The sequence below is a fragment of the Eimeria acervulina genome, genomic scaffold (genome assembly GCF_000499425.1).
Source record: "Eimeria acervulina Houghton genomic scaffold, Eah_scaff508, whole genome shotgun sequence".
NCBI classification, from domain to species: domain Eukaryota; phylum Apicomplexa; class Conoidasida; order Eucoccidiorida; family Eimeriidae; genus Eimeria; species Eimeria acervulina.
The window spans coordinates 1-13,233 of NW_013549755.1; the positions used below are offsets into that span (position 1 = coordinate 1).

Sequence of the window (13,233 nt, forward strand, 5' to 3'; positions counted from 1 at the left end):
TTTTTTCTCATTATTTGATTTATTGAATTCACAATTATTTCGTTATTTTTATTTATTTGTTTATTTTTATTTTGTTTATTCGCTGTAGTAGTCTACAAACCAAAGAAGACAGCGCTGCTAACTACACCCACTCGCTGGTGAGGGCGTCAGGGGCTGCTGTTTTTTTAAGTAAAAAATTATTTAAAAAAACCTTAAAACTCATTCTAAAAAAGAAATAAACAACAAAAAATTAAATATATATTACATATATATTTATATTTATGCTTATATTTATATGTATAGACTCAGCATTCAAAACAACGTCTGCCTACTGGGGAGGCTGTGCATAGACATCAGAACTCGAATTAAATTAATAAATCAAAAACAAATTGCACAAATAAAGTTATTTCCTCATCAAGACAGAGACAACCCCCTATATATATACATATATATATATGTATATATAGATACTTGCATATATATATATATATTATCTAAACCTTATATATTTATATTATATATAATATGTAATATCCTACAATATTATGCTGTATAAGTGATATTACCCTATTATACATATCTACCTATATATATATTATATATATACATGATAACCAACTACTCAATAAATAAATAAATATATATATATATATATATATTGTATGTTGTTTATTATATATATTATCTATTATATATATATATAACTGCGTGTCTCCTCGGCCTCTGGCTGTATTAGAGTAAAAGCAAAAAAAAGCAGCAACAACCTCGACTTAAGTTTTTTGAGTTTTTGTTTGCTTTTAATTCGCCAAGAAGACACAGAAAAAGAGACAATAGCGTTCGTAATCCATTATATGCTGCTGCTGCTGCTGCTGCTGCTGTAGCTGTAGCTGCTGCTGCAGCTGCAGCACCCCACATCACAACACCGGTTGCTGCTGTTGCATGCAGTATATATAAAAACATCAAAGACTTGTACACATTTATACAGTTAAACATTTATATATTTAAACGTCTGCTTGGTTTACATAAAGATATATAGTCATAGACATTTAAACATTAATACATTTATATATTAATACACGTAAACATTTATATATTTATACACGTAAACATTTACATGTCTATACACCCCAATATTAATATACACTTAAACATTAACACACCCTCAGATTTATGCGTCTAAACATATAAATAAAATCTACAGGCATTTAAACAATTAATTATTTAATAATATTTAAACAATTAATTATTTAATTATTTATTTATTTAAATATTTAAATATTTAAATATTTTATTTTATTAGCTCTCAGCAACCAGCCAAACAAAACCCAAAAAATTCGACGAAAAGATGCGAACTTCAAACCCCTCTTTCAAACACTAATACACACATATTATATATTATATAGATTATATATTATATAAATAAATAAATATATATCTATATATATATATAGATATATATATTTAACATATATATATTTAACATAAATATTATATATATATACGCTGGCACACACACAGATACACACACAGACACACACACACACATACACATACCTATCAATAGACACGTAAAAATATATATATTATATATAATATATATACAAATATATATATAACATATATATATATATATGTTATATATATATATAACATATATATATATATATACACACATATATACACATGATACTCTAAAGGCACGAAGACACAAATTCGAATTCAGTTGCTGCGCCCCCACAAAAACAACACTCGGACGCCGCAGCAACCAGCTAGCTGTAGCTAGCTGTAGCTAGCTACAGCTAGCTAAAGCTAGCCATCGCTAGCTACAGCTAGCTATCGCTAGCTACAGATAGCTACAGCTATCTATGACTAGCAGCAGCTAGCTACAGCTAGCTACACTTCGAAACAACTATAAAAACAACCCGCTACGGCCAGAACAGCTAGCTACAGCTAGCTACAGCTAGATACAGCTAGCTGCAGCTAGATACAGCTAGATACAGCTGCTAAAGCTGTATAAAGCTAACTCCGGCTCGCTAACCCCACGCAAAACAAGCAGCAAAGTGCAGCTTCCTGCAATCCACCCAATGCAGCAGCAGCAACAGCAGCACGAAGAGCAGCGGCAGCAGCTCCCGCTGCTGCTGCTGCTGCTGCTGCACAAGAAGCAGCAGCGCGGGCTCTCTTTGCTTCTCAGCATATTCTTCAAAGACCATCCGAGTGCATGCAGAATACAGAATCGGTATAAGACACAAAAAAATCAACACACCCTCCAGCTGCTGCTGCTGCTGCTGCTGCTGCAGCAGCAGCAGCAGCAGCAGCAATCAGCGAGCTGTCCACGCACCGAAGCAGGCCCCAGCAGCTCTCCGCACCACCGCGCGTTCATCACAGAGCGCCTCCTCCAGCAGCAGCAGCACCTGCAGCAGCAACAACAGCAGCAACAGCAGCAGGGAACCGCACCGTCTGCAAGCAGATCGACTGCAGCAGCAGCAGCAGCAGCAGCAGCACCTGCAACAGCAGGTACTCCTCTGTTACGGTGCAGCTGCAACACTCGCTGAGGGTTTAGGGTTTAGGGTTTAGGGTTTACTTGTTGAGCGGTTTGCTGCTGCACTTCTTTCTTGATGGATTGCTGCTGCACTGCTAGACGTAAACCCTCGAGCGCCAGCAGCCGCAGCAGAGGCCTCCTCTCACACAGGGCTAGCAGCAGCAGCGCATGCAGCAGCAGCAGCAGCAGCAACGAAGAAGACCCTAAGAATGTAGGATACACCTCGTTATGTGCTGTGCTCTTCTTTCTGCTTCTTTGCTCCGACTTTCGCTGCTGCTGCAGCAGCTGCAGCAGCAAAAACAACCATGAGCCTGAAAAACCTTCTAGCAAAGCAAAATCTGCTGCTGCTGCTGCTGTTGCTGTTGCTACTGCGGCATCATCGATATCTTCGTGCTGCTGCTGCTGCTGCTCTTGTTGCTCCTGTACTGTTGCTGCTGCTGTTGCTGCTGCTGCTGCTGTTGCGCGGACTATCTGTTGCTGCTGCTGACTCGTGTTGTGGAGCGGCGTAAGAGAGAGGGGGAAGCCTGCTGCAGCAGCAAGAGCTGCAGCAGCAGCAGCAGTACCAGCCGGCATCTGCTGCATGCGCAGTTTCAGAGTAGACAGCAGGTGCTGCTGCTGCACGAAGAAGCAGCAACCCCACCCTATAACCACCTCCAGCAGACTAAGGGGCCCCAAGGCAGTAAAATGCGGCTCCGCCTGCGCCAGCTGCTCCAATCTGCTGCTTCTGCTGCTGCTGCTGCTGTTGCTACTGCTGAGAGAGGAAACACATGCTGCTGTAAGGCAACTCAGCAGCGGCAACTGCGCAACCAGCTTCCGCTGCTGCTGCTGCTGCTGCTGCTGCTGCTGAACAGGTTCTGCCTCGTGGAGCCAATGGATTTCGCCGCGAGGGGCATCCCACCGTGCTGCTGCTGCAGCTGCTGCTGCTGATGATGATGATGCTGCTGATAATGCAGCAGCAACTGCAGCAGCAGCAGCACTCGTACAGCGAGGATGCAGCACTTCAAGGCAGAAACTAGCTGCTGCTGCTCCACTCCGCTGCTTCCTTGACCCTCTACCCGCATACTGCTGTTGCTGCTGCTGCTGCTGCTGCTGATGCTGCTGCTGCTCTGATTCATCAGCCCCAAAACGCCACGGCCGCCCCTCCGGTAGAACGGGGAAGAGAGGGCAGTAACTGGTGCTGCTGTTGCTGCTGCTGCTGCTGCTGTTGCTGCTGCTGCTGCTGCTGTTGCTGCTGCTGCTGCTACTGGGTGATGGATCTAACGCCAAGGCTGACTGCTGCAACACATCTGGCAGCAGCAGCCCCACAGCCCTCGCAGCAGCCAACTGCGCAGCACAACTGCATCCTTTAATGCTGCTGCTGTCGCTGTCGTTGCTGTTGCTGCTGCTACTTTTGCTGCTGGTGCTGCTGCTGCTGCTGCCATGTGAACGAGGTGCGAAGGCCTGCAGCAAGATGTCCTCCAAAAGCTGCTCAGCAAGCTGACATCTCTCATCGTCGCTGGTGCTGCTGTTGCTGCTGCTGCTGCTGCTGCTGCAGCGGCTTGCCCAAAGACCAGCGAGTGCAGCACCCTGCAGCAAGCCAGCAGCGCGAGCAGCAATCCGAGCAGCAGCAGCAGCAGCAGCAGCAGACGGGGAAGCCTCATCTGTGGTGCTGTTTGCACTCCAGCAGCAGCAGCTGCTGCAGCAGCAACTGCAGCAGCAGTTCTGCAGCAGCTTCGCAACCACCTGCTGCAGCAGAGAAACTGCTGCGCGCTTGCTGCTCAGTGACCAGTGCTGCAGCAGCAGCAGCACCACTTCGAGTGCATCCCGCTGCAGCACAAGGCTCTTCTGTGCTGCTGCTGCTGTTGCTGTTGGTGCTGCTGCTGCTGCTGGCAGCAGCTGCCGCACTTGCTGCTGCTGCCATTCAGGCAGAGAGCAGCAGCAAAGCAAGATACATCGCTGCAGCAACTGCTGCTGCATGCGGTTACTGCTGCTGCAGCTCCAAGCGGGAGTCCCTCTGCAGCAGCAGGTGTTGCTGCTGGTGCTGCAGCACGGCTGCACCGCAACAGCAACTGCAGCAGGAAAGAACAGCAGCAATTCATCATGGCGCAGCACCTCCTCCAGCATATGCTGCGAAAGTGCAGCAGCGTCTTGCTGCGGCAGCAGCACCAGCAGCCGCTGCAGCAGCAGACGCAGTGAAGTAACGATGCATGCAAGCAGCATCCCCTGCTGCTGCTGCTCTTCATGTTGCTGCTGCTCTTGCTGCTGCTGCTGCTGCTGCTGCTGCTGCTGCTGTACGTACGCAGCTGCTAAGTTCCTAAACAGACTCGTCAGCCTCTTGCTGCCTAGCAGCAGCAGTAGAGAAGCCCCCGGACCCCTCTTCCTTTGCTGCTGCTGCTCTCGTTGCTGCTGCTCTTGCTGCTGCTCTTGCTGCTGCTGTTGCTGCTGCTGCTGCTGGACGATCGTGCTGTATATACACAGTGCGCTCGCCAAACCGTCTGCAGCTGAGGCCAGAAGACGCAACTTTGCTGCTGCTGAAGGCAGCAGCAGCAGCTGCGGCTGCTGCTGCTGCTGCTCCAAGGGCTCAGCCGCGCAGCAAAGAAGATCACAAAGGCGTTGCAGCAAGCGGGCGGGGGGAGAAAAAACGAATATTTGCTGCTGCTGTTGCTGCTGCTGCTGCTGTTGCTGCAGTTGGCGCTGCACCTCCTCTTCTTGCTGCTGTTCTTGTTGCTGCTGTTGCTGTTGCTGCTGCTGCTGCTGCTGCTCGCAGTGGTGCGCAGATGTATCCCAGCGGCCCACGAGGACGCAGCAGCAACCAACGGACACTTCAGCTGCCTCAGCTGCTGGCAGCAACTCAAATATGGGCGGCTTTTGCTGTTGTTGTTGCTGCTGCTGCTGCTGTTGCTGCTGCTGCTGTTGCTGCTGATTACTGCTGCTGCTGCCGCCAAAGCTGTTCAGAGCTGCTCCGCATGCAGCCTCAACTCCCGCTGCAACAGCGCGCAGCAGCACCCAGGCCGGCATCAGCTGCTGTTGCTGCTCCTGCTGCTGCTCTTGCTGTTGTTGTTGCTGCTGCTGCATGCAGCCAGTAGACAGCAGAATATGCTGCAGCGACCGCACGCATGCAACGTAGGGGCTGCCACCAACTCCTCTTGCTGCTGCGACCTCTGTGCTGCTGCTGCTTGCATCAGCAGCAGCATCGGAAGGCTTGCTGCTAAGGACTGCAGCGACTCCGCTGCTGCTGCACTCTGCAGCTATCCTGCTGTGGAAGGCAGAAGCAACTTGCAGCAGCTGCTCTTGCAGCACCCGTTGCTGCTGCTGCTGCTGCTGCACGCGTTGCTGCTGCTGCTGCTGCACGTGTTGCTGCTGCGCGTCTTCCCTCTTCAAGTTGTCTTCTTCTACTTCGTCTGCAGCAGCAGCACAAGCTGCTGCTGCTGCTGCTGCTGCTGCTGGTGATACCAGTCGAGGAGTAGCAACGAAGCCCCCAAGAACAGACAGAACGTATGCTGCTGCTGCTGCTGCTGCTTCTCCTACAGGTTGTGTTGCTGCAACAATACCCACAAGCCGCAGCAGCAGCAGCAACGCATCTGGCCCCTCTACCGCAAGCAAATCGCCTCTAAGCAGAAGCAGCAGCAGCAGCTCTTGCAGCATCTGCAGCAGAACCTCCTGCTGCTGCTGCCAACTATCCGGCTCTGCTGCTGCTGCTGCTGCTGCTGCTGCTGCTGCTGCTTGCATGCACCCGCTCCCTTGTGCTGTTGCCAGCAGCTCCGACAGCAGCAGCAAACCACCCTGCACTTGCATCCTTTCATCGACGGTCATACGCTTGTTTTCGTTGTTGCTGCTGCTGCTGCTGTTGCTGCTGCTGCAGCAATCTACAGCTGCTGCTGAGAGCCAGGGAAGGCACGCAGACAGAGAAGCCAAGCACGCGGCGTCCCCATCGTTGCTGCTGCTGTTGCTGCTGCTGCTGTTAAATAGAGCGTGAGCAGCATGAGCAGCACGTGGGGTTAGAGCCCGCTGCTGCTGCTGCTGCTGCTGCTGCTGCTTCAGCTGGTCTCTCTGCACGGATATGCCTGCCGTTTTCAGTATCTGCTGCAGCAAAGGTAACGCTGCAGCTTTCAAGCAGCAGCAGCATGAGACAGGGCCTGCTGCTGCTGCCTCTAGCAGCATCTGCAGCACTAGCTTATTCATCGGCTTGGCTATGTCCTGCAGCTGCAGCAGCGGAGAGACAGTCGGCAGCAGCAGCTCCTCTGCTTGCATGACAGACAAACAACCATCCAAATCCTCCTCCTCCTGCTGCTGCTGTTGCTGCTGCTGCTGCTGCTGCCGCTGCTGCTGTTGCTGCTGTTGCTGCTGCTGTTGCCGCTGTTGGTCTGGCTGCTGTTGCTGCTGCTGTTGCACCGCTGGGGTTTGCTGCTGCGCTCGTCGTAGCAGCAAACCCAACAGATCCACAGCTTCAAGCGGCAGCAAGTCGTCAGGCTGCTGCTGTTGCTGCTGCAGCAGCAGCAACCCAAGCTGCACCGCCGCATCAGCAGCAGCAGCAGCCTCAAAGTGAGGAAGGCAGAGGGCAATAGAGTTTAGAGCCTTTTCCACGGGGTTGCTGCCCTTGCTGCTGCTGCTGCTGCTGCTGCTGCTGCTGCTGCTGCTGCAGTCTTCTATAAGGGACGGTATAACATCGACAGCCAGCGAAAGCACAAAGGGGCCGTAGAGAGGTGAAGCAGCAGCAGCAGCAGCAAACGCCTCAACTAGTTGCTGCTCTGAAACCAAGCAAACAAACATAGCTTCCACACAGTTTAAGCAAACAAAACTGCTCCTGCTGCTGCTGCTGCAGCAAGAGCAGCAGCAGCACGAGCAGCAGCAGCAAGAGCAGCAGCAGCAAGAGCAGCAGCAACAGACTGCAACAGCAGCAGCAGCTGCGCACTGTAGCAGCAGCACCAGCAGCGAACAGCCCGAGTGGACTCTAACAGCAGCACCATCAGCAGCAGCACCATCAGCAGCCGCAGCATTAGCAACCCCAGCAGCAGCAACTGCAGCAGCCGCAGCAACAGCAGCCGCAGCATCAGCAACCCCAGCGGCAGCAAGTGCAGCAGCAGCAAGTGCAGCAGCAGCAAGTGCAGCAGCAGCAAGTGCAGCATCAGCAAGTGCAGCATCAGCAAGTGCAGCAGCAGCAGCAAGTGCAGCAGCAGGAGCAGCAGCAGCAGCAGCAGCAAACCTGTGACTGAGGCGAGGGCGTTGGGGGGAGGGGTGAAGGAGATAGGGAAGTAAGTCATAATAATATCAACAGAAGCCTCGAGCTCAGTCCTTCGCATGCAGCAGCTGTACGTACACCCCAGCTGCTGAACAATTGCGAAGAGCAGCAGCAAACATCGAGGGTCTCTCTCGCCTTCAAGCTGCCGCGATATATCCAGCACTAATGCATGCTGCTGCAACTCCTGCTGCACTGCTGAAACGCAGTGCTGCAGCAACAGCAGCAGCAACTGCAGCAGCTGCTGCCGCGTGCTCTGAGCGAAAGAAGGGGTGTGAACCTGCTGCAGCAAACTGCGCAAAATAAACAAACCAACTGTACAATCTTCGCTCCAGTACTTGCTGCTGCTGCTGCTGCTATCATCGCTGCTGCTGCTCTCCTTGCTGCTGCTGCTGCTGCTGTTGCTGCTGCTACGCAGCGGCAGCAGCAGCTGCAGCAGCTCCGGAGATGACTCTGCAATGATGAGGCAGCAGCTAACCCCGCCCTCTGTGCCCTGCCAGTCTTTAAAAAATTTGTTGCTGCACAGCTGCAGCAACTCCCAGAGGTCGTCTTCCTCACTCAGCCTCTCCCTGCTGCTGCTGCTGCTGCTGCTGTTGCTGTTGCTGCTGTTGCTGCTGCTGCTGTTATCCGCTGTGCAACTACCTGCCGATGTGCGGCTACTGCTGCTGCTGCTATCTGTGGCTGCATCATTACCATTCTCTTTGCCTGTGGTTGTGTTGCTGCTGTTGCTGTTGCTGTTGCTGTTCTTGCTGCTGTTGTTGCTGCTGCTGCTGCTGCTGCTGCTGCTGCTGCTGCGGAGAGGCAGCTCTGGCATGCGGCGCATTATTTGTGCCGGCAGCAGCGCTGCTGCCTTTCGCATTTGTGCCGCCTTAACATAACCTGAACAGGTAACTGCTGTTGCTGCTGTTGCATCTGCTGCTGCTGCTGCTGCTGTGCTGCAGCAGTCGGCGTACCTGAGGACTTCTCTGAAAGACACACGCCCCACATGGAGATGCAGCAGCAGCGCAGCAAGAGCAGTTTCTTTTATCTGGTTTGCTGCTGCTGGTCCTAATACTTGTGTTGCATCTACAGCAGCAGCACCAGCTGCAGCAGCAGCAGCAGCAGGAGCAGCTGGCAGCAGGCATAGCTTTCTAATGCTCTCTGCTGCTTCCTCTGGACACAAGTAAGCAGCAACTGCTTCGTTTGCTGTCACTGCCTCGAAGCCTTCCGCTGCATCAGGCGCATCATCTGCTGCTGCTGCTGATGCTGCTGCGCTTGCTGCAGCATCGGGTCCAGCAGAAGCTGCAGCAGCAGCTGCAGCAGCAGCTGCTGCGTCTTCTGCTGCTGCTGCTGAGGCGCTGCATTTGTTTGCTTCAAGCTGATCTACACGATGAAGGTTAGAAGCAGCAGTGTCCATCTTGTGTTGAGCAGCAGGCAGGTGGGGGGCAAACCCTGCAGCAGCAGCTGCTGCAGCTGCAGCAGCAGCGGCAGCAGCAGAGGCTGCAGTTACTGCTTCTTCTAGTGCGCTGTGTATGGACAGCGCACATGAGGAAGCAGCAAAAGCAAAAACAATAAATATGCAGGGGGTCTAGCAGCAGCAAAAGAAGACAGCTGCAGCCCCAGCTGCAGCCGCTACGGGGACAGCATCGATGCAGCACAGCAGCAGCAGCAGCAGCAGCAGCAGCAGATGTGTCTCTTTGTTTTCTGTTTTTAGTCGTCTAAAATATTATTATTTCGCCTCACCATCTCATTAGCAGCTGCCTGTAGAGCCACAAGCGCAGCAGCTGCTGCAGCAGCAGCAGCAAGGAACGCATGCAAGGCTCGGAGGGAGCAGCAGAAGGTATTGCTGCAGCAGGGATAGCAAAAACAGAATTACGAGGAGCAGCACTGCAGCTGAATAGAAGGAAGAAAGCCGTCCGCCTGTGCAGCTTCTGCTGCAACAGCAGAGGTGGTGTTGTAACAGCATCAGCAACAGCAGCAGCAGCAGCTCCTGCAGAGCAGCAGCAGCAAGAACAAGTACTCCTCAGGAGCAGCAGCAGCAGCTACAGCAGCAGCAGCAGCATCAACAGCAGCAGCAACAGCAGCAGCAGCATCAACAGCAGCAGCAGCAACAGCAGCAGCAGCAACAGCAGCAGCAGCAGCAGCAGCACCAGATTTGTTTTGCTGCTGCAGGATGAAGCGCTCCTTGCAGCTGCTGAAGTCTGCGCTGCGGGAGCAACGCCAAGCTTCTAAAAAGAAGAAACCCAACAAGAAACAGCAGCAGCAGCAGCAGCAACAACAACAGCAGCAGCAGCAAGATGAAACTCAGCTGAAGACGGAGGCGGCAGCAGCAGCAGCAGCAGCAGCAGCAGCAGCAGCACCTGCGCAGTCTTCAGAAGCTCCCCAGAAGAAGTCGGTAGGGCTCAGCATGCATTTGAGCTGCCTATACACCTGAAGTGCTGCATATACACCTGAAGAGTTGCCTATACACCTGAAGAGTTGTTTTGCTTGTATGCATGCACACAATTGAAGTGCTGCATATACACCTAAATTGTCTAACCTGCAGTTTAAACGCATGCAAACAAATGCTGGCAGCTTATATACGGCTCAATTGAAGCAATCATATTATATATATATTATATATATTATATAATATATATTATATAATATATATAATATATATTATATATATGATATGTGTATATGTATAGACGTGTTTATGTTTTGTATGTTTGTAGTCGTGTTGATATTTTATTGCGTTTGTATGCTGCATAAACATAAACAGTTATGCAAATGTACATATCTTCTGTTTAAATAGCTTTTGTGTAGATAATATATATATATAAATATATATATATAAATATATATATATATATTTATATGTATATATTATATGTATGTTAATGCGCAGGCTGTTTAGATGTGTAAGTAATAAATTAGATAGATGAGTGCAGATGATTTAAATATATTAATATTAATATTAATTATAATTATTTATTTGTTGAGTGCAGATAATTTAAGTATATTTATATTAATTATAATTATAATTATTTATTTATTTATTTTGCTGCAGCTCTTCGTTTTATTCGTCGGGAATTTACCTCTGACAGTTTCTGCTGCAGATGTTCGCAGCTTTTTTGGCCGCAAGCTTCGTAAGATAAATAAATAAATATTTTTAATATTTGTTTGTTTGTTTGTTATTTATTTATTTAAATATCTTTTTATTTATCGTTATATGCACACTCTCTTCATTGCTTTTATCTTCTTGCTGAGCTTGCATCTACCGATTACTTTGAAGCCTTTGCTTTCTTCTTAATTTTTGTTTTATTATTATTATTATTATTTTATGTTGTTTTTCTTGTTTTATATTTAAATATGTTTTATCTTTTTAGGATGTACTTCTTTTGATTTGTTATCTGAGGGCTTTCTCTACTTTTGCATTTATTATTTATTCAGATGTCTTTATTTTTTGTATGTTTCGTCTGTTTACAGTTTGTTTTTATTTGTTTTTTCTTGTGGTGTATGAACACAGACAAATGAGCATTAAAGCCTTTTAGTCTTACTCTTAGGGTTTCTACTTGTTTATTATTATTTATAGCTCTTTATATGAAGAGGGTTTTTTCTTTTTATTGTTGTTTTATATTATTATTATCTTATTGGGTTTTTCTTATCTTATATTTAAATATGTTTTATCTTTTTAGGAAGAGAAAGAAGTGCTTTATAATGCTGTTTTTGCTGCAGAGTTGTTTATTAAAGATGTTCGCCTTCTGACTGATAAACAAACGAAGAAACCCAAAGGCTGCGGATTTGTAGAGTTTACAAATAAAGAAGCTCTGAAAGTACAATTAAACAAAAAATAGAATATATATTAAAGAATTAAACAAAATAAAATATTTATTAAAGTCTTTTTCTCTTTTTTTATGCATCATTTATCATAGAAATAACAAAAATGAAGACGAGAATTAATACTGAGCTTAACAAAACCCGTCTAAGGTGCAGATACACCTGAATACGAAAATGTTGATATGAGTTTTTTAATTATTTTTAAAGTATACTTTGAATATATGTTTTAAAACTCTTTTTCTTTTTATTTATTCTGCAGATCGCTCTAAATTATGATGGAAGGACCCTCAACGAAAGAAAAATACGGGTTGAGCTAACAGCTGGCGGGTATGCAGAAATGCAGAAATTAATATCTATTTAATTTAATTATATTTATATTTATATTTATATTTATATTTATATTTATATTTATATTTATTTATTTATTTATTTTTCATTTGCTTACGCTCTACTTGGGTATTTATATTGATGCCCTCTTCATTTGTATGAACGCTGAATAAATATATGAATGAGTATTGATATATTTAATGCATAATATAATTTGTATATATTTATGCATGCATTTGAATTTCTTCTGAAATACCTTTTCTATGTTTATTTATTGAAATACCTTTTCTATGTTTATTTATTGAATCTGAAGACAAAGCCAAAGCCGCTAGACTTACTATGCTAATTATGCAGATATATGATTGATGTTGTTTTTCTTCTTCTACAAAGTTATAATGAAATTAAAATATACTTTTGTTATTTATTAAAATATACTTTTGTTATTTGCTGCCTTATTTTAATTTCTTTGGCTTTGTTAAAATGCAGCGGAGGAAAATCAAAAATACGAACGGAGAAAATTAAAAAAAAGAATGAAGAACGCAGAAAAAGAAGAGCAAGTCAAGACAGCTTCATCTTTAACTTTTGTTTAATGTTGTTGTTTTTCATATATTTGTTATATATATAAACGCATATAATATATATATACATAATATATATATATATATATATATATGTGCATGCGTCTTGCGTGGCTTCACTTGCACGTTTGTCTTTGTTTGTGCTTTCGTCTCTTTGTGTATTTATTTTCGTACAACAATTATTTTCTTCTTTCAGGTGTACGTATATATACATACATATATATATATATACACCTTTTATTATTTTGTTTGTTGCTGTTATTCGTATTTGCACTGATTCATATCTTTTAATATATTAATTTTCTTCGTTTTAAAGACAGCAGACGGAGATAAGAAGCTCTTTAAATAGATATCTGTATTTCTTTGTATGTGCTGCAGGCGTTGCTGCTGAAGAAGAAGAGAGATGCAGCAAAGAGGAAGACAGAAGGAGAAGCAAAAGAAGAAGTTAAAGAAGAAAGAGCAGCAGACAAACAAAGCAAAGAAACTGTTGCCGCTGATCTTCATTCAAGAAATACAAAAAAACAAAACATCAAACGACTGGCAGATAAAAAAGATATCGATAAACGAGTGCAAAAAAAACAAAAAAAAGAAAATGTTTAAATAAACTTTCTTCGGAATTAACTCTTTTTTCTTGTCTTTATTTTAAACGCCAAAGAGTATTTAAAAAAAAAAGGGTTTAGGGTTTAGGGTTTAGGGTTTAAAAGGATTAGGGTTTAGATAGGCCCTATGATTTTCCGGTCTTAGGGTTTAGGGTTTAGGGTTTAGGGTTTAAAGACAGATAGAGAGAGTTAGAG

At 46.1% G+C, this 13,233-nt stretch overlaps 2 protein-coding genes across 2 annotated transcripts; one reads left to right on the forward strand and one right to left on the reverse strand.

Moving 5' to 3' along the window:
- Positions 1–2,297: 2,297 nt before the first annotated feature.
- EAH_00040930 (hypothetical protein, conserved) lies at positions 2,298–9,129 on the reverse strand (the record flags this gene model as incomplete). Its single annotated transcript, XM_013395201.1, has 4 exons — positions 2,298–2,390; positions 2,741–4,084; positions 4,307–7,245; positions 7,701–9,129. The coding sequence occupies 4 exons, from the start codon at positions 9,127–9,129 to the stop codon at positions 2,298–2,300; spliced, it is 5,805 nt and encodes a 1,934-aa protein (XP_013250655.1).
- A 756-nt stretch (positions 9,130–9,885) lies between these two features.
- Positions 9,886–13,039, forward strand: EAH_00040940 (RNA-binding protein, putative; the record flags this gene model as incomplete). Its single annotated transcript, XM_013395202.1, has 6 exons — positions 9,886–10,107; positions 10,765–10,843; positions 11,433–11,530; positions 11,794–11,861; positions 12,348–12,414; positions 12,818–13,039. The coding sequence occupies 6 exons, from the start codon at positions 9,886–9,888 to the stop codon at positions 13,037–13,039; spliced, it is 756 nt and encodes a 251-aa protein (XP_013250656.1).
- Positions 13,040–13,233: the final 194 nt, after the last annotated feature.